Here is a 22,325-nt window from a genome sequence, read left to right on the forward strand (position 1 = left end):
AGTAATTTTTCATTATTTGACAGATTGTATTGAGAAAGGTAGGGAAACAGAAAAAACAACACAAGGGGAAAAGAAAATGTATGAAAATTTGATTATATCGCAACAAAGTAAAAGGTAATATAGAATAAGATAAAAAAAGATAAGTAGAAGATAAACAAACACAAAAAATCAAAAATGATAAATGCTATTATTCCGTAATTTCTCAAAGTCATTGAATGTCAGATATTGAGAACGAGAAGCTTAGATTACATTCAAAATTCCTTCCCTCATCTTTGGAAAATAAAAGATATGTATTAAAGTCAGAATGTTACAATTAATTGGCCATACACTAATTCTCTTTTTTGAAAAATTTTCAGTGAAATATTAAAGATTCTTGACGCGTCCTGTGGTGGCGCAGTGGGTTTATCTTCAGCTTGGTAAGGTAAGGGGCCCAGAGATCGAACCCCACTGAAGCAACACACCGCAGGGGCGACGCAAGGACCTTAGTAGTCACGAAGCGTCGTTAATTCGATACATACAAGATTCTTGAGACAAAAAAAATAAAACGGATGGGGCAGCTCTGCAAGCGATGTGCACCAGACAATTCTATCCAACTTGCATTTTGCATTAACAAGAACCTTGAAATCACATAATGTAGAATCAAATGAAACTGAACAAATTAGATTGATAAAATTGACTCCAAGACAGCCATGCGTCAAAAAGGATTTTCTCCGTATAGAGCAAAAACAAAATGTACGCGCTTTATGTCAATTCAGTCATATGAGGTCGTCACCGGAAAAATCAGCTTTAAAGGTCTTTGTAGTCAAGAATATTACGGAAAAATATTGAAAATGACAAGGCGAACATTAAAGGTACACAGAAAATCGTTAGTGAAGTGTTAAATATTGGTGGAAAGATTGAAACTCAGACTAGCCTGATTAGTTGATAATCGAACAGTCGTTGGAAGTGAAGAAATTTATGATATTTTTGGAGGCTATTTCGCTAATTATTAGCAAACTTAATGAAATTATTCAGCCTTTTAAAGATGAAACAATTTGGGAGTCAATATGAATATTGATGAAACTAATACGAAGGAGCAAAAGCAAAAAAAAAACAACATATTTATAATTTAAAATCGCCAGAAGGATCTCAATGTGATGACAATCAATTAGTGATGGTATATTATTTGTATTTTCTTGTTTATCTGATAAACATGATACTGAAAAACGGAAGTTTCTTCTAAAATTAAAATATGCAAAGGGTAAAAATTTGCATTAATGAAGTCAAAAACCGAGTCCACAAACTGAAGACCGAACCTGATGTTGCTTCATTTTAAAAACTATATAGAAAGGTCAAGCACAAAAGACTAGCCAATCACCTCAGCCAATATAGATTTCTCGCAAGATCACAGTTCAGATTCAGGAAAGACCACTCTACTGTTGACGCTGTTCCCCATTCTACACAGCTGCATATGAACGTGGTGAATAAGTGCTTTCAATCAATTGCGGTTCTATCTCTTGCGCCCTGGGAGAAATCTTGATTAGCACCCTCCCCTCCATCTTGTCACTCAAAAACTTTCAGGCCAAATTAAAAAAAAAAATCTTTCTCTTATTCAAATCTGACTTTTGCTACTTTATATGGGAGATTTGGAAAAAATAAAATTTCGGTTGTTAACTGAGCCCTCTCCTTTATCTTAATAAAAATCAGATTTCAAAAATTACAAAATGATTATAAATATCAAATTATTTATTTGAAAATTTTGCACCCCTTAAATTTCTGCGGCCGGGGCAAGTGCTCCCTCTGCCCCCTTACTAAAACCGCCTCTGCTTTCAATGTCCATATATTTTGGCAAAATCTTTGAATTTGATATTTCATTGAGCAGGATAGTTCTTTTTTAAATAGCTTAAATATTATTAAGAAAGTAATTAGTGATTGATTAGATGGAAATTGATTAAAACAGCGACGGTTCAACTTATAAAAGTTTTGATATTTATTTTGGTATTCCACTTTGTTCAAAGCTATGGGCCATGCTGTGTCTGACTTAAGTAAATACCGTGTGTCTTTATATTTTTGGGGTATGACATACGTCATTAGATGATAACACAGTGTTTATAACAACATATTCTTGCGTGAATATTGTAATTGAAAAGGCTAAGAAATCCCTAAATAAATTGGTAAGTTATCAAAATTTCGATAAATAGGTTTAATATATTAACCAATAATTATTAACAGATATAAATTTTTGAATATACTATAAATATATGTACCTATTAATCAATAAACTGATTAATAGAGTTTAGACACTTATCAAAAGCCAAAACGGAAAACTGGAATTGAAAAAAAGTACAATTTTGGCAGCGCGGGAATAGCAGGGAGAACAGCAGGCACTTTGTCCCTATTCCGTATCCCCCTTTTAATGCCTCACAAATTCAGGGATCTTATCCCCGCCATCAGCCACAAAATGTGGCAAATTTTGCCACAGCAACCGCAAGTTCAAGCACGGGTCTAAAATCGCTCTAAAATTGGATGCCCTTTTCGTTGTGTAAAGTCAAAAAGCTCAGAGATTTTAACAGAGGTGTTTACTCTTCAACGTCCAGGAAAGGTCTAATTTATATAATTACACCAAAGAAATATTTGAAAGCGAATATAGCTATTTTCATGGCTCTCAGCCAGGACAGGTAAAATAATCAAGCCTGCTAAATAATAATAATCTGACAAGTCTCCTAAAACTTATTCTACATTTTTCAACACAGGCCTGGGCCAGAATTCGGTTTGTATGTTTACCAAACATCTATTCATTGCGGGATCGAATCCTATTAATTCCCAAAACTAGCTGGATTTTGAACAAAATCCAAAGTTTCAGTATTTTTTTATGTCCGTTAAAAATGAATCAACATACATTCAATCATGATTCTGTCTCATCAAGAGTCTATTTACTTTATATAAATTATCTAGTTAAAAACTAAAACAAAAATGAAGCAAAGCAACTAAAATATTCAGTAAAATAATAGTTTTACAGCAATAATAGTTAAATAATAATAGTAAATAATAGCTAAATAATAGTAAGGTAATTGTTATAATGTGGTAGGATTTAAGGATTTGAAACCCAAAGTTTTAGCATCGATTGTCTCTGCATTGTATACTCAAAAATACCCATTTTATTTGCCTGAAACATCACTGTTGCTACTCCCTTTTGATTTTTTTTTTCAAATTTATTAGTGCAGTAGTATATCATCCTAGCTAAATTATATGGCCCACTGCAAATTTACCATGAAATTTACCCATTTTATTTGCCTGAAACATCACTGTTGCTACTCCAATTGCTACTCCAACATCACTGTTGCTACTCGATTGTCTCTGCATTGTCTACTCAAAAATACCCATTTTATTTGCCTGAAACATCACTGTTGCTACTCCCTTTTGATTTTTTTTTCAAATTTATTAGTGCAGTAGTATATCATCCTAGCTAAATTATATGGCCCACTGCAAATTTACCATGAAATTTACCCATTTTATTTGCCTGAAACATCAATGTTGCTACTCCAATTGCTACTACAACATCACTGTTGCTACTCGATTGTCTCTGCATTGTCTACTCAAAAATACCCATTTTATTTGCCTGAAACATCACTGTTGCTACTCCCTTTTGATTTTTTTTTTTCAAATTTATTAGTGCAGTAGTATTTCATCCTAGCTAAATTATATGGCCCACTGCAAATTTACCATGAAATTTACCCATTTTATTTGCCTGAAAAATCACTGTTGCTACTCCAATTGCTACTCCAACATCACTGTTGCTACTCGATTGTCTCTGCATTGTCTACTCAAAAATACCCATTTTATTTGCCTGAAACATCACTGTTGCTACTCCCTTTTGATTTTTTTTTTTTTCAAATTTATTAGTGCAGTAGTATTTCATCCTAGCTAAATTATATGGCCCACTGCAAATTTACCATGAAATTTACCCATTTTATTTGCCTGAAAAATCACTGTTGCTACTCCAACATCACTGTTGCTACTCGATTGTCTCTGCATTGTCTACTCAAAAGTACCCATTTTATTTGCCTGAAACATCACTGTTGCTACTCCCTTTTGATTTTTTTTTTCAAATTTATTAGTGCAGTAGTATTTCATCCTAGCTAAATTATATGGCCCACTGCAAATTTACCATGAAATTTACCCATTTTATTTGCCTGAAACATCACTGTTGCTACTCCAATTGCTACTCCAACATCACTGTTGCTACTCGATTGTCTCTGCATTGTCTACTCAAAAATACCCATTTTATTTGCCTGAAACATCACTGTTGCTACTCCCTTTTGATTTTTTTTTCAAATTTATTAGTGCAGTAGTATTTCATCCTAGCTAAATTATATGGCCCACTGCAAATTTACCATGAAATTTACCCATTTTATTTGCCTGAAACATCACTGTTGCTACTCCAATTGCTACTCCAACATCACTGTTGCTACTCGATTGTCTCTGCATTGTCTACTCAAAAGTACCCATTTTATTTGCCTGAAACATCACTGTTGCTACTCCCTTTTGATTTTTTTTTTCAAATTTATTAGTGCAGTAGTATTTCATCCTAGCTAAATTATATGGCCCACTGCAAATTTACCATGAAATTTACCCATTTTATTTGCCTGAAAAATCACTGTTGCTACTCCAATTGCTACTACAACATCACTGTTGCTACTCGATTGTCTCTGCATTGTCTACTCAAAAATACCCATTTTATTTGCCTGAAACATCACTGTTGCTACTCCCTTTTGATTTTTTTTTTCAAATTTATTAGTGCAGTAGTATTTCATCCTAGCTAAATTATATGGCCCACTGCAAATTTACCATGAAATTTACCCATTTTATTTGCCTGAAACATCACTGTTGCTACTCCAATTGCTACTCCAACATCACTGTTGCTACTCGATTGTCTCTGCATTGTCTACTCAAAAATACCCATTTTATTTGCCTGAAACATCACTGTTGCTACTCCCTTTTGATTTTTTTTTTTTTTTCAAATTTATTAGTGCAGTAGTATTTCATCCTAGCTAAATTATATGGCCCACTGCAAATTTACCATGAAATTTACCCATTTTATTTGCCTGAAAAATCACTGTTGCTACTCCAATTGCTACTCCAACATCACTGTTGCTACTCGATTGTCTCTGCATTGTCTACTCAAAAGTACCCATTTTATTTGCCTGAAAAATCACTGTTGCTACTCCCTTTTGATTTTTTTTTTTTCAAATTTATTAGTGCAGTAGTATTTCATCCTAGCTAAATTATATGGCCCACTGCAAATTTACCATGAAATTTACCCATTTTATTTGCCTGAAAAATCACTGTTGCTACTCCAACATCACTGTTGCTACTCGATTGTCTCTGCATTGTCTACTCAAAAATACCCATTTTATTTGCCTGAAACATCACTGTTGCTACTCCCTTTTGATTTTTTTTTTCAAATTTATTAGTGCAGTAGTATTTCATCCTAGCTAAATTATATGGCCCACTGCAAATTTACCATGAAATTTACCCATTTTATTTGCCTGAAACATCACTGTTGCTACTCCAATTGCTACTCCAACATCACTGTTGCTACTCGATTGTCTCTGCATTGTCTACTCAAAAATACCCATTTTATTTGCCTGAAACATCACTGTTGCTACTCCCTTTTGATTTTTTTTTTTCAAATTTATTAGTGCAGTAGTATTTCATCCTAGCTAAATTATATGGCCCACTGCAAATTTACCATGAAATTTACCCATTTTATTTGCCTGAAACATCACTGTTGCTACTCCAATTGCTACTCCAACATCACTGTTGCTACTCGATTGTCTCTGCATTGTCTACTCAAAAATACCCATTTTATTTGCCTGAAACATCACTGTTGCTACTCCCTTTTTATTTTTTTTTTTTAAAATTTATTAGTGCAGTAGTATTTCATCCTAGCTAAATTATATGGCCCACTGCAAATTTACCATGAAATTTACCCATTTTATTTGCCTGAAACATCACTGTTGCTACTCCAATTGCTACTCCAACATCACTGTTGCTACTCGATTGTCTCTGCATTGTCTACTCAAAAGTACCCATTTTATTTGCCTGAAACATCACTGTTGCTACTCCCTTTTGATTTTTTTTTTCAAATTTATTAGTGCAGTAGTATTTCATCCTAGCTAAATTATATGGCCCACTGCAAATTTACCATGAAATTTACCCACCACATTTGCTATTACCTTTTGATTTTTTTTTTCTTCAATTTATTAGTGCAGTAGTATATCCCTTTAAAGCCATATATTGAAAAATGAATTCCCCTATAACTGGAATATTCAATCATACAATGCACCTTCAAAGTCCAATTGCTACATTGGTCTCCCGTTATTTTAGCCAACGCTAAAATAATGGGATTCAAAATTCTAAGCATCGAGGGTTTCAAAATTCTAAGACACGAGGGATTCAAAATTCTAACCGCTTAACTTTAGGGGCACGTACCTCTAAACCAACGTTACTGATTCGTTACCATATAACGTTACTGATATAACGTTTCCATTCATAACTGATGTTGGCTGAATGTAATACCATACCCTCGAAGATTAATTATGTCAAAACGACTTAGCGGAGTTGACCCAAAACCAACCTCAGTTATGATTGGTTTTCAAGTTATCGCCTACAGGAAATCTTCCTATTCTCGCAAGAAAATGAGAAGTGGCGACTTACATACTTTTTCATTCGACTGATGATGTTGACAAATTCTTGAGAATGGGAGTTTTTAAAAGGCCCTTCTATACATATCAAGGGGGTTTCAGAATTGTTTCCTATTGGCGGGGATATGACAGTCAGATATTTTATTAGACCCAAATAAATATTTTGGCATTTTTACTTTAGTGGTTTTTTTTAATGGGAGAAGTGGAGGTTAGGAAATCTGGAAAAGGTGGTAAATTCCCACCCTCCCTGAGTACAAACGGAACTGATGGTATTTGAAAGCTTTACCTATTCAAAGACGATTTCCTATCTTCAAGAAAATTCTGGTTCTCCAGAGGAACATCCTTTAAGCCAGCAGCAGGTTTTTTGGATCGATCAAACTCTGGCAAGTTGGCAAGCAATCCTTTTGACCTGAGATTCTCAATTTCTTCCACTTTGGGCTTCCCTGGACTTACTGTGATTTCATAATCTATTTCAGCTGCAAAAATAATATTAACTTCTATCAAATCAGAACTTGTCGAAAATATACAAATATGAATAAACAGCCAATGCGGGAGTATATACAGTAATTTCTGTACCTACCACAAGCAAGTTTAATAAAAAATTACGTTTAATAGAAAATTACGTAAAAAAGCTTAAAGTGCACTAAAATTGGATACACTACTTCACTAATGTGGTTTAATTTATTCAAATTGGGGTCAAAAGACTTTACATTCAAGTGAGTACCAATTCGCCCAGTCGATATAATACGTCAGCAAACAGTGTATAAAACACTATTTTATATTAATTCCCAAACCAGAAAGAAGAATTCAACACAGGGTTAGTACATGAAGATCTTCAGCATTGATTTTTTTTTTTGCACAATAAATAATAACGAAGACCACACTGCTTTTCCATAACACAAACAACAAAAGGAAAAACACTGAGAAATTATTTGAAGAGAGTGATTTTTTTTTATTAACATTTCGCATCTGTATCTAAGAACCGTCATCAGCAATGCGCAAATATAAAATAAAATAAAAATAATAATAAAATATAAATTTTGTACAATAAATATTAAGATATAATAAATATATAATAGATATAAAAGCAGATATAATAAATTTTAAAATAAAGCTCCCAATTAAATACGTAACCACTAAAACTAAGATTAAAATTTTCCAAGTTCATTTGTATTAACAATTGGTTTTGGAATATAATTTACTCAATCCTTTTTATTAAATTTGCTTGTTATCCCTTTAACCCAATTTCTACTTAAAGAAGTATTATTACTTAAGTTTCAAATCTACTGCCTCTTGTACAACTGGCTTAATGACCAAACCATTACAAGTGAAGGAGGGGTTTTCGAAAAGTATTGCAAGGCTAGGGTTTTCCAAAATATTGCTGCTGACGTACAGCGGAATGACAAGAATTATGAACACTATTAGAATTTATAAATGTTCAAATGGACTTATCCCCATTTGAACGTTTATTTGTTCGTTATAGAAAGGCAGTGTGGTCTTGAAAAAAAAATAATTAAACCAATGGTTATATTATCCTTATGGTGTTGAAGGGGTTTTCCAAATTTTGGTGAGTTTCACCCATATAAGAATTGCCGCAGTCACATGGTATTTAATACACCCCTTTTGAGGAGTAACTGGGGTCTTACCACAACAAATGACCGTTTTCTGCCACAAAACAAAAATTTTGGCCAAATAGAGCCAAACACTGGTGAAAAGAAATTAGAAAATAGACAGTCAATCGAAAATTACTCAAAACTGTTTATATAATAGATTTTAGAAAACTCTAATTTTATAATAGAGTTTAGAAAATTCATGGTTTTCAAATTACCTGGTTTTCAAATTTCAATTCATGGTTTTCAAATCATCTGGTTTTCCATTCATGGTTTTCAAGTTACCTTGTTTTCAATTCATGGTTTTCAAATTGCCTGGTTTTCAAATTTTCTTTGAAAACTACATACATATTATTTTGTTTACAAACTTATTTTTTCCATTTCGCAGTAATTTTTGGTATGCTTGGAAGGCAGATTACATTCGAAGTTTTATTAGGAATTTCACATGATAAAAGATCTTTGACTTTAAGCGAATGTCTTTTTAGTCTATAGCTAAATGTATTATTAATAAACAGGATAAGATAGCCCTTTCCAAAAATCATATCTCATAGAATTTAATTCGGATGTAAGATAAAAATCCGAGCAAATATTTAGGACACTGTTCACGAGAGAAGTTACAACACCTCTTTTAACTTGTGATCAGATATAAAAAGAAGATATTTGCTGTTGTTTTTAGATTTTCTGTAAATAGTAAAATCCAGTTTATCACTGTCACGAACAATTATTACATATAAAAACGGAATTTCACTTGTATTTTCAATTTCAAGAGTAAATTGCAAATTTCTGTCATATACATTAAGGTTATCTAAAAAGCCCATAAGTTCATCTTCCTCATAGTTGCATCCCCAGTAGACTTGTACAAAAAAAGACGAATCTAAAGCCCAATTTTCAAGGCGTTTCACATATATACTCACCAGTAAACCTGATAGAGGTGCGTCCCTGGGCAACGCCGTACCCAGGATTTGTTTTCGAAGGGGGTTTTACTAAAAAAAATTTCGGGGGGGGGGGAGATACACAAAAAACCTCAAAAAACGCATACAATTTGTTTATATCCATTTTTGCTACTTTTTTACGAGTCAGATACACATTTCGGGGGGAGGGTTTTAAACCCCCTAGCCCCCTCCCCCCTCCGGGTACTTGTCCCTGGGCAAACGGAATATTTGCTGATAAAAAGAATTACGCGCAATAAAGCATGCAAGAATGAAGATAGCTAAGGTACATGCAGTCATAGGTGTAGCCATAGCCATAGGCCATATTTAGCCATGGCCATTACTGAGAGACAGAAAAACCACCAAATAAAAGTTAGTACAACTGCCATCCCGATGATTAAAAAGAAAAAAATAATATTTGCAAGTTTAAATATCCATGATTCGAAAAATCAAAGTCCCATGGTTCCCGGCCTTATGACCACCCTCACATTTTATTATAATAATCACATTTTGGAAGCCATAACTAAAATTACTGCCCATAATGCTCTAATTAACAACTAGTTTCACTAGTAAAGTCTAATAAAAGGCGCCTAGCATATTTTATCATGAACGTGGCTATTATATAAGGAAAATTATAAATATTTTCTGAGCAAAATAAAACATATTTTAAAATACATTTGAGATTTTACTCATATTGTATTAGTTGCTAAGTCTGGTTCTGAAACGTGGAAAATTCAAAAAGATAATTAAAATAAATTAGGTGCCTTTCCAGGGGAACTTTCAGACAAGTAGTCATAAAAGAATATGTGGTTAAAGCGAAAGGTCGTACGAAAAACACAATTCAGTCGTATCATCATGACTTTTTAAAAGATGAAACGTGACAGTCTACCAAAACAAAATCAGGACGTCTTCCGGTAGAATAGGAAAAGCTTAGAAATTTCCGAGGTTAAAATTTCAGAGAAAGAAGCAAAGACTGACAGTGAATAGGGAGAAGGAACTTTTTACGTTTGTGTAGGCATTTTGGACATTTTTGTAGGACATCGTGTTTGCTGAGATGAGTAATTCAAGATCCAATTATTCGTGGCATATCTTGATATTAACAGAGTTTATAATAACATCAATCACCTAGTGCAATCCCAAAATATTAGGATTCTTGTTACACCTGTTTTTGTTGCTGTTTTGATGAATTCTCGCCTCTCCAATCATGGAAATTCCAGCAAGAGTGTATATATTTACACAAATGGGCAGAGTTACAGATTCAGCCCTTTTATACATCAAACAGGAAAACAAAGAAGCAATAAGACAAGAAAAATTAGTTGTAAAAATTTTTTTGTGCGCATGAAACGATAAGCACTTTATAAGAGAACATTTCCATCTTGATCCTAGTGATACGGGACACTAATTCAGTTTTTTTTTCCGACAGACGTCAAGCCGTTTCTCTTTACGTTTAAGCTGAACTACAGTCTACCTATTAAAATTGAGTTTTGTATCAAGATGGTTTCAAGTTTTTCTTGAACAAGACCAAAAGAGGAAGAACATTAGAATGCCAAACAATGAGCGCTCACAAAGAATTAATCATCAATATATTTAATATATTAATTGCATAAATATATTAAATAAACTATACTACTGGTAAAATTATTACTATGAGGGAAAGAGCCATTCTTTTCTTAAGTCGGAATTATTTGCCACCTACGATGCTCAAGCTCCACACACAAGATTGTAAACCCCCTCCTTCCCCGTGTAAACAACCACAACCAGCCCTTGCAGTGCTAAATATATTAAAAAATATATACGAATGTATTTTTAAAAGGGCACCAGAATAAAAATATTTAAAATAAAAAATTAAAATAGAGGTTTGATTCTAAAGTTTTTTATTTAATTGTTATTTAATATATCTAATATATATAACTTATTGTAAATATTAATAAATCAATATTAATAACACGTTAATATTGATTAATAATTTGATAATATATCTAATAATATATTAATTAGGTACAAAACAATAGGTACCACAAAAAAAATTACTCACCAACCATTTTAGAAAAAGAGGCAATTTCTGTTCTACTCTGTTCAGGCTTCTTGGTCTTGGCATTTGTTGACAGCAAAGGGTATTTAATTAGCCAGTCCTCATATCCTCTATCGAGTACAAGAAGTTCAGTCTTGGTATTGAAGTCCCTGTCCCACTTAAGAAATAGTGTTAGGAGACTCTGGATCGTCGATGAAGGACTAGTAGCACGGCTATCCCAGTCGTACAAAATTATTTTGTCAACTCTGGTTCTTCTGTCCCAAATCTGCTTAGTGGTCTCTGGCAGGTATCTTTTTATTACACTTGGTGTTGTTCTAAAATTAAGAGTTTATGATGTGTTTTTCTTTAGAAATTACCTCTTCAAGCTTTTAGTCCCACTGAATATCAGCAGAAAGTTCAATCAGAGGCACTTTTAGAGGGGAGACAGGGGGCACTTGCCAGGCACAGAAATTTAGCGCTACAAAATTTCAAATAAATAATCTAACGGTTATAACCATTTTGTATTTTTTTGTTTAAATATAGTAGAGGGTGCATTTGGCAACATTTTGTTAATAAATGAAAATTTTGTAAAAATTTGGTCTGTAACATTTTGGGAGGTAAGGGGGGAGGGGGGCTAACCAAGATTTTGCCCCAGGCGTAAGAGAGGCCTGAACCGCAACTGATCAGAGGGCAATAAACACATTTCAGCAAAATTTCTTGATCAGAGTTAACGCACAAGTGTCGACTTGCTAACGTACAGTGTCTCCCGTTCACATTTCTTTAGTCCCTCCACACGGAACAGATGGCCATAGAAACTTAAAAAACGGATTCATTAAAGGTATGTGCGAAGGAAATATCTAATTCGGGGGAAGGAAAATTAATAAAAAAAATTGATAATTTGAACAAAAGAGTTTAGGACTTCGGGTGGAGCCCGGGGCTAATCCCATTCCCTCCTACACTGCATGTCTGTTTCATTCGACAGGAAACTGAAAATTATAGTATTCTTTTTTAATGACCAATGGTGACTGGCTGGCAAGCATCTCACATTCCGAGCCTTTCTATTTCAAATGCCCCCAAGACAAAATTTCAAGATAATTATTTTTTTCTTAAAGTAAGTTGAAAGGTCCAAATTGTTCCCCTTTGTGGATAGCACGAGCAATGCAGCTAGGGGAATAACAGCCCTAAGTTAAGCAAATCATACATTATTCACAGACAGGTTTTAGACAAACAAAAAGTGACTTATTTTAGCCGTCAAATCGGCTAGAAACTTTCAACCATTTAGAAACCGTTCCATGGGCCAACGGGACCTTTATTCTTGTCAAGAGGGTAAAATTGTTACACTGCGACGAGGTTGTCCTATATTGCCTTACCCAAAACTGGGACCAGAAAAGGGCTTGCATATTTTGTTGTTCTAAACAAGTTGAAACTTACACTCATAGATTCTGGACCAAGGGGATCATAACATGTAAAATCAATTAGTTTTGGGGGGTCATGGATCCCGAAAAAAGGGAACCAGAAGATGATATTTTTTCTTGATGGAATTAAAACTTAGATCCTCTGGTCATTGAGACAATGGGGCTCTTTTCTCAGATCGACAAGACTATTTTAGTCTTCATTTTGGGGCGCTAGGGAGTTGCAGTGCAATAAAAAGTGGACAAAAAAAGATTGGTTCGCTTGAAAATAGGGCTCGTCCACAAGAACAACTAGAAAATTCTATTAATTTTTCTATAACCCAAAGATATCCCAACTTACGATTAAAGATTAGGTTGGGGACACTGGCGAACCCGAAAGGGTCCGAAAACTTCTTTTCAGAATTGATTTAAAAAAAATGGTTTATCAAAAAAGGGTCCAATTATTTTAGGACTTGTTTTCTTTTTTTTCACCCGGAGCGCATTTTTACTATGAAGGTTTTTATCAGTATCCACTACAAGAAGTTACAGAACAAGGGAGGTTTTAAATTATGACAGACCAAGAGACTAAAAGATTCTTGACGTTCTAAAACGGGCCGATAAGATAAAAATCATATATTATATGGCGAACAATGGTCGAGATGTTTTAATACTATTACTATTCTGCTATTTCCACTATTACCTTCCATGTTTATTTTGAATATTAAAGAAAAAAATTAAAAAGGTATCTGGATCTATAATACGGTTATATGGTGTTTATCATCAGGATATCTTAGGTTCTATTTAGACACACTTTAAATACGGTATAGTAAGTTTTTACTTGATTTTTCAAATTGTCTTAGTAATAGTTTCGAGACTTGAAATCACAGAACCGTTAGAATTAGCAAAGACCAAAATAACAAAAAAATTACTACAAGTCTGAATATATTCCATATGCCTCTCCCTCTTTTTTAGAATTTCAAAAATACTTCAGATGTTAGTTTTTTTTTAGTTTTTCTTATTTGACATGAATTTATTGAATTATATTTCTAAGCCCATTTTTGCTATGTTCTTTTTGTTAAAACACCTATGCAATTGGATTTACGTATTTTATAGACTCCTCTACATTGAGAGTAAATAAATAAACTAATAAATATTCTTTCTTTCCAGCAACTCATCTAAAACCAATTACCCAATGAGCAGAGGATGAAACTTTACATTCGCTTTTATCTTTGAGCAGGGAAAATATTTCTCATATAAAAACAACAAAATTTGCTCCCAAATATACATTTGTGGACTCTCCTTCATTCAGGAATGCATTTTCATTGCATCAAAAACACATTTTTACTATGTGAAATTGCATGGAGTTTGACATCTGAACAAAGACATAGCTAAGAGTTATTCAAGCGCTTCATCACCAACATCTTGAACCTAAAGGTGTCGTACTATTAACTGATTTGGTTTTACCCTAAACTGTCTGGGTTTTTTTTACCAAAATAATACCTGTTTTTGTGGTACCAAAATACTAACTCTTATTCTAAAATTAGGCTAATTTAAAAAGAAATGCTAAAAAACCATTGACGCCTGAAAAAATTAAATAAAAACATTGGCTGTTTTGCTTGCTTACACAGAGGTACTGCTTCGAGGTTGAAAACTCCCCTAAACTAACACTTTTTTTATCAATGAACAAAAACATTTTGGCAGACACAATGGGGTGGTTGGAGATGTTTTTCATTGTGATACCTCCGCCACCCCTTGCCCCGCGATCTTGGATGGTTGTTTTGTACCAAAATAATACAAAATATATGCCTGGTTTTTAAAACCGAATAGTTGGTTTTAGCCTAAGAAATATTAACTGATTTGGCCTAAAATATCGACCAGGAGCTATAATAAATTAGGAAATATTATGTTACCCTGGTTTTATAAACTTTTCTGGTATACTGAAACAGTTGAGGTGCTTGATATGCGATTCTTGGAAGTGTGACGCGTCTCGTAAATCAAAAATTAAAAATTCAGTGGACTTCTGCCTCGTTAAAGTATACAGAGCACTCGAGTTGATCGAATTTCTTGATTCTACTCCATTTTCTGATGTTCCTAAAAAGAGCATTATTAAACACTTAGTCTTATATGATTTTTAAGTATATTCAACTTTAATTTTTCGCTTCCCTAACTTTCCCAAACACAATTCTTTCAGTCTTCTCTCTTTTCAGATTTGTTTCTTTTATTGGTAATTTAGATTTTTCGAATGAAAAATTCAACATATAATTTATTACACAACATATAACTTTCAATATTTCGCTTCTCTCTATTTCCCAAACACAATTCTTTCAGTAATTAAGCCTTTTCTCTTTTCAGATTCGTTTATCTTTTTTTGTAATTTGCACGTATAGGATGTTAAATTTAAACACGTAATAGTATTTTATTAAAAATAGCGACTAGACTATAATAATAAGACTAAATTCTCAAGATTTTAAATTTTCACATGACTAAAATTCTAAAAATTCTAAATTCTAAAAAATAAGACTAAATTCTCCAAAATAGCGAATAAAAATTAACTAAAAAGAACCTAAACATCACTTCTCCTAAGTGATTTTATCTTCTATATTTTATCTTTCTATATGACTGAAGCAACCCCAAAATTCAAATTTTCCGCGCTTAGAATTGATATAAACAAGTTTTCTTCCAAAATCTACTGTCTTCTTTAGTCTTATTGTCCCATCTATTTTGCCTTAAAAGTTTAACCTCATTGGCGAAAACAATCGTTTGGCCCAATTTGGGGTTTCAGAATCATTACAACCCACTTTTAGTTCATATTGTTTTTCTCCTAGGTTTATTTGAGTTTTCAAACATACCCAATAAGTTGCTAACCAATGGGAGGCAAAACAAATTCGAGTCTATTTTGGGAGTCAGGAATCAATTCAACTATTTTTTTTTTTGGGGGGGGGGAAGAGAAAACAGCAAGACTTCTCGAGTTTTACTGATAAATAACGTTTTTTAACATATGTGATCAATGTATTTAAATGTCAGAAAACACTATTTTAGAGGTTGCTATGGCTCCAACCACGTAGAAGACCGAAAGTCACGCAGACTGTCGGTTTATTTGAACATTAATACCGCTTTCCGTCCATTCGATATTCTATAGTAAAAATATTATAATGGATTTATTCAACAACTGCTGTTCATCAAAAATTCGACTAAAAATTCACATTTTGTCCAAAATGTCAATTTCATCCAATATTAATTCTTAAACAGAAAAAAAAATGTAAAAACGGGACGTTACCAATGAATTTACAATTACTGATATATATAATTTAATAGGAAAAAATCGGGGTTTGTGGGGCCAATGGCCCATATCACATGTTGGTTAGGCCCGAGCCTGATTTAAGAAAAATTTGAAATTCCTATCTATAAAAAAAGTTTTTTTCAGCTGAACGTAAGGAGCATTACCTAATTTTTTTCGCATGCTGGCCAATGGTTTGCGTTGCACAGGTACCGATCTCTTGATTCAATGCCTTCTGCCGAGAGTACAATGCATGGTTGGGGGCAAATCATCCGACCCTTCTCGTGAGCCCCCCGCCCCCCAGATTTATCAAGGTACTTATCTAGAGCTGGGTCGACTCTGGCTGAGCTTACTGGGTCACACCATTGACTTTCACGCCAAATCAAAGAATCAGCGACAACAGGACTCAAACCCATGATCATAGGATTCCAAATCCGAGGCTCTAACCACTCGGCTACGACGGCATACTACTCCCGCTACTACCCATGCCGTTTACCCAAATAGTTGGAAAACTATAAGTCTCCCCGTTCGCCAGCGAGTCCAGGAGAATTATTGGTCATGTATGAATCATAAAACACGGTAGTCCACCTGAGACTCAAAGCGGACAAGCCTATTAGGCTTAGGCAACTTGTTCGCCTGTGAGTCCAGGCAAATTCAGTCCCCCGTTTTGCATACATGTCTAGTGCACATTGTACGTCATGAGTAAACCAAAATATATCGATCATTCCTTAATTATATGACTATCCACCTAAGTAATGTCCCAGGATGGATGGATGAATGGATGATAGACTATCTATCAACAAGTGAAATGACATCATTTATTTACCATCCTAAAAAAGGCTTACGCCAGCTTTGCCTCTCACTCAGACTGTCTGTGTTGGTTTTTTCTACAATTAGCCACGGCTAGATACCAGCAACTTGATTTTAATTCAAAAATCAATGGAAACAAAAAAACTTAAAACAAACAAAGATTATTCCCAATTTAAAGGGAGCTTTACCCTTTTCAATCCCTCGCTCTTTACGCTAAAGTTTGACTTTTCATCCCAATTATTTAATAACAACTGACGAAACACTGTTGAATTGGCAGAAGAGACTTTTCACAAATTGTTTTTAGCGTAACGAGGAAGGGATTAGGGAGGAAGCGGCTCCCTCGTATACAGAATAAGCTCTGATCGTTTTATGTTTTAATATTGCTCTTTAATTTCAGTTGAAAAAAATTGTTTATTATTTAATGTTGAGTAGCAACACATCTCAGTTTTTCTGTTAGTTTCCAGGGCAAACCGGCCAAGATCACCTCTGGAACTAGATGTGTGGTTAGTATAGTTCAAATATCCGTTCAAATAGCTGGAGTCTCCATGCAAGTCGTGTGATCAGCTGTCGATAGATTACAATCCTATTAAAATATAGATAAATACATATAGATATATATACACAGACTTTTTTTCTTTTTTTTTTAATCCAACCTCCTCTCCTCTCGGTGACATAATAATCTTTTTCACTTAATTTCTAACTTTAATGTCACCAACACTACTTTACATGGGCGCCCATATGGGGGGGGGGGGGCAGGGGGGCTTTCCCCCCCCTGGCTGAATGATGCTGCCTTGTTTTTATATTTTTGTTCTGAGATTTCTATTATATAGCATTAAAAGTACCGATTCGACAAGGTTTGCCCCCCCCTGGAATTCAGCTTATGGGCGCCCATGCTACTTTAAGAACATCTTTTATTTTTTAATTTGGGTAGCCAAACATAATTGATGAAGACAAGGCATACTACATAAAAATACCATTCCCGGGTTTTGCGGGGTGCCCTTCCGCCACAGGGCACCCCTTTCACCGTGGAAATACATTAACAATACACAAATATTTTTCTTAAAACCTTATTTTTAACAAACTTTGTATGGATAGGAACAAAAAACAGAACAGAAAAAAGAGAAGTTGACTTCATCCATAGCAAGAAGCGGCAAAGTTAATGAGGCTTTACCCTTAAGCAGCGTTCACAAGCGTGTCTAGCTAGAATCCCATGTCTAGCCAGAATTCAATGTCTAGGCAACGACAGTTCACAAGTAAAATTCGGCGCTTAGCTAGACACGCTAGACAAGGCGCTTGGCTAAACATAGAGTTCTAGACTCTAGAACTCAATGTCTAGGATTTTCGATTATAGCCAATCAGAATGTGTCAAGTTCCACTATTTTCATCATTTATGTTAACATTTTTAAACTAAAATTTAATTTTTGTTTTCTCATTAATTGTTTTTTTTTTCATTTTAGGCAAATATGCAACATCAGGCATAATAGTGAAGCACATTAAGGCAATTGTTTTGCTTATCTGATCCATTATCTTGTGACAGTAAAAAAAGGGATTACAATTTTGAAAGTTTTGCCTGCATAAGCTCTCTTGATTGGCTAGAAATGACAATTTGAAACTAAATTTGTAGTTTTAGCTAAGCTCCGAATTTTACTTGTGAACGGTCGTTGCCTAGACATTGGATTCTGGCCTGACACGTGTCTAGACATGGGGTTCTAGCTAGCCATGCTTGTGAACGTCGCTTTAATCTGCCTCTGGTTATTACAAGATTGATGGTTTTGGCAAAATTTTTATAATTTACATTTCGAATGGTTCAGATGCATCAAATCGTAACTGAATCTCGAAGCTAAGTTTCGGGAAATTTTCTTACTAGCAGGGCCGTAGCAAATGTTTCATTTCCAATGGTTTTCATCTCGTTTGGAATCAGGGGCGAAATTTGCTATAGGGCAGGGAGGGGTAACTGCATGTCAGACCTCTGTTTTCCCAATTTCCTTTAATATACCTTTGCATTTAAGGTACTATATGGCTCATTTTTCACTTGGCCATTTCCATTTGACTTGGGAAAATCGGCTCCTACTTTGCCCCTCTCCCCAGGCTTTTGACGAAATTACGCCCATGTTCGGGATGGGGCATAGACACCAACAGAAGAGGTTAGAGTCACACTTACCTCTCTCTAGATTTTTTGCACTACCCTCTTCCAAGATTTAATCCCCGTAAAATATCTTTGTTGGTATTTTAGGGGGAAAATGAAACCATATTTCAATTTCAGTTTAATCTCTCTTAACATCTACAAAGACACATATTTCATAAACAAAACAGAAAAAATTGTACCAACCCTCCTTAATTTTGAAAATACATCCCCCCCCCCCAACAAAAACATTTCGCTAAGTAGCACTACCGGTATGGAACCTCCACTGCTAAAGTAAAAAGAACAGGAAAATTGACATACAAAACAGCCATGAAGATTGAAGAATACAAATTATATATCACAGTAACAACAAATAAATCGACACTAAAAGATATTGAGAATGGAACCGCTTTCTTTCTTTTTCTTTTTTCCATCATTATATATAAGCATGGGCTTAGGCAGCATAGTATAGAGGGGGGGAGTCGATTATGTGAAGAAGGGGGAGATGAAGTTATATCCGCATAGGCGTGCGTAGATCCTTGCCGAGGGGAGGGGGCAGTCACTTCTGTGATGAAGGGCGGGGGGGGGGGGAGCTGAAGTTATATTGGCAGTTCACAAAACTTTACATTGCCAGCAAGTTCTATCATACTTATGAAATCCTTATTAATAAGTAATCACCAAAAATTATAAATCATCAATATGCTTCACCATTAATCTTTTTGGATTACAGCTAAATCTTTCCAAGACATTATGGATGATTGCTTCTTGTTTGAATTGAATAAATTTCCATTTGTTTCCAGTTTTTTCAACCGTCTACCTTTTATCAACTGCTTTTCCAACCATCCGCTTTTTCAGCCAAATCTAATGTAAATTTGAAGGTCTAGGGGGGGGGGGCGTGCAGCTGCCTCCCCCTCTCTACGCCCATGTATATAAGAATTTAATATAAAAAAACAAATTTTTTCCACTGAAAGTAAGGAGGAATATTCAGCTTAAAACAAACAGAAATTATTAAGTATATGAGGGGGGTTGCCTGCTTCTCAAGACCTCGCTCTTCACGCTAAAGCTTTTTAGTACTTTTCAAGAAGCTTCTAATTGTTCTTATTAAACAACCCTTGTGTTTCAGGAATTGTTCTTAAAGAACTGGGACACAAGTCAAACTTTAGCGTAAAGAGTGAGGTATTGAGGAGAAGGCAACCCCCGTCATATACGTAATATTGAGTTGAATGTTGCTCCTTACTTTCGGTTGAAAAAAGCTTGTTTTTTTTATTTCTGATCGTTTTTTAAATAATGCCGCAAAACTCGTTCCCCGTCCACTGTAAAACTCCCCCTGTTCCAAGGAAATATTCACTATGTAATTAAATCCTGGTAAAAATTTACCCTGGACAATTATCCTTAATATCTCCGAATGTAAAATTGAGTCGGCAGAGAAAGTAAGACATAAAAGAAATTTCGTACAGGAATTCTAGGAAATGTGGCCCGTTTGAATATTTCCCCTGAAAATTTCACCCCCTGAGACTTCTTTCCCCATGAAAAATTCTCCCCGTGAAAAATCCCCCAGAAATTCACCCCCCCCAACCGAAAAATGTATGTCTACTTCCCAATAAAAGATACTAGACGTAAACAATGAGCAAATTTCATAGCTTGAAAACCTTGCCCCAGGGGGCTGTGGGGGTTCATGCTATCTTAAAAGGCATAGTTAATGGACCTTTCAACTATGCTGAACAAAATGGCTATCTAAAAATTTTGATGGGACTCCTTTGGGGGAAATTACGAGGTAGGGAGGCTAGCTGCCCTCCAATCTTTTTGATCACCTGAAAAGGACACTAGAACTTTCAATTTCGTTTCGAATGAGCCCTTTCTTGATTTTCTAGGACCATTGGTTCGATACGATCACCCGCGCAAAAAAAAAATGTACATCTGTGATCTATCTTCTGGCAAAAAATACAATACTCACATTTTTGCAGATCTTTAACGATCTTTTCGGAGCTTTAAACCTTGACAGTAGTTCTCTGATACCCTGAATCTGATGGTTTGATTTTCGTTAAGATTCCTTGACTTTTAGGGGTGCTTCCCTCCTTTTTCAAAAATCAGGCGAACTGATCCAATATTTAGGTTATGGTTGTTAAAGGACAATTATTAAGTAGATAAATTATCTTACTGTAACTATTAGAAATTCATAGCAGTAGAAAGCCACTCGAGGACAACAGATCTACACAAAATCCGACTCCCTCCTTCCATTTTCCGAGCTTCTGTCTTCACCCCTATTTGACAGATAATTCACTTTTAAAGACACCTGATTTTGCTACGGTAGGGTGGAGTAGGCTTGTGTATAGCTGTGTTATCCTCAGGCAGCTATGTGTTGTGATAGGTTGTTTGGCAATTGTAGCAGCAACAACTAGTTATACTCATGACTTGTGGTTCCACTAGGTCGAATTTTTTACTCTCAATGCAAAAACAAAAAAAAATCGTTTCAGACTTCCGCTTTTTGTAAGACTAATTAAAAAAACTTTTTCCAAAAAATAAGTTTTTCAAAGAACAGTAAAGAACTCCATTAAACCAAAAATAAGCAAAAATCAAATCAAATAATCTACCAAGCATCAAACTACCACAAATCAGCATCAATAAATAAATGAAACCAAAAACGAGCAGAAATTACAATAAATAACCGAGTCAAGCTCAAAACGAGCAGATATTAACATGAATAGGGCTCAAAACCTCTGTGCCTTCCCAATGCCAGAACATAATTTGCACTTTACTGAAAAAATACAAATGAATGTGCATTGTCAGTTTAATATACATATAGGCCTACTGATATTTAGTAATCAAAATCTTAATATTATTTGATTTATTAAAGTTATAAAAGTAAAAACACTTATATTTTTTCCGTTAAGTGCAATTTATGTTCTGGCCTTGGGAAGGCACAGGGGTTTTGAGCCCTATTCATGTTAATATCTGCTCGTTTTGAGCTTGACTCGGTTATTTATTGTAATTTCTTTTCGTTTTCTTTTCGTTTCATTAATTTATCGTTACTATTTTCTCCATAACCACACTGCCTTTTCTATGACGAAATCAATAAGACTTCCAAATAGGGATAGGTCCTTTTATTAGACAGTGAAACGAAAATATAAAAACAAAGACTCTAAATATTTCGATGACACAGTCGGTCATCATCATCAGTAGAGTTACAAATATATCAAAATTAAAACAAACTGCTTTTATACTAAATAAAATAATCACTTCCGGGTCAAAGCAAGTTACCGGTCCATTGACTTAAAAAGTTCACTTGAATTTCTTATACTGCGTTGAGTAAAGGTACTACAATTTTCTTCGAAATTGCAGGTCAAAGCAGGTTATCGGTCCATTGACTTAGAAAGTTCACTAACTGAATCTTGTAATACTGCGTTGAATATTCTTCTACTTAAACATGAAATAATGTTGAATTTACAGCTGCTAAATTTATCATTTTATTCTTCAAATATTCATTTTATC

General features: G+C 34.5%; 1 protein-coding gene across 1 annotated transcript in view; it reads right to left on the reverse strand.

Moving 5' to 3' along the window:
* The window catches only part of LOC148956860 (uncharacterized), a 161,120-nt gene that overhangs the window by 42,454 nt on the left and 96,341 nt on the right, over positions 1–22,325 (reverse strand). Inside the window, exons 12-13 of the mRNA XM_089092306.1 lie at positions 11,261–11,571; positions 6,973–7,162 (exon numbers count right to left, since the gene is read on the reverse strand). Of these exons, the coding sequence (XP_088948432.1) occupies positions 6,973–7,162; positions 11,261–11,571 (501 nt within the window). The remainder of the gene's footprint in view (positions 1–6,972; positions 7,163–11,260; positions 11,572–22,325) is intronic.

Source organism: Artemia sp. Qi Xiang Cuo, chromosome 1, assembly GCF_049724085.1.
Source record: "Artemia sp. Qi Xiang Cuo chromosome 1, ASM4972408v1, whole genome shotgun sequence".
In the NCBI taxonomy this organism is placed as follows: Eukaryota; Metazoa; Arthropoda; class Branchiopoda; order Anostraca; family Artemiidae; genus Artemia; species Artemia sp. Qi Xiang Cuo.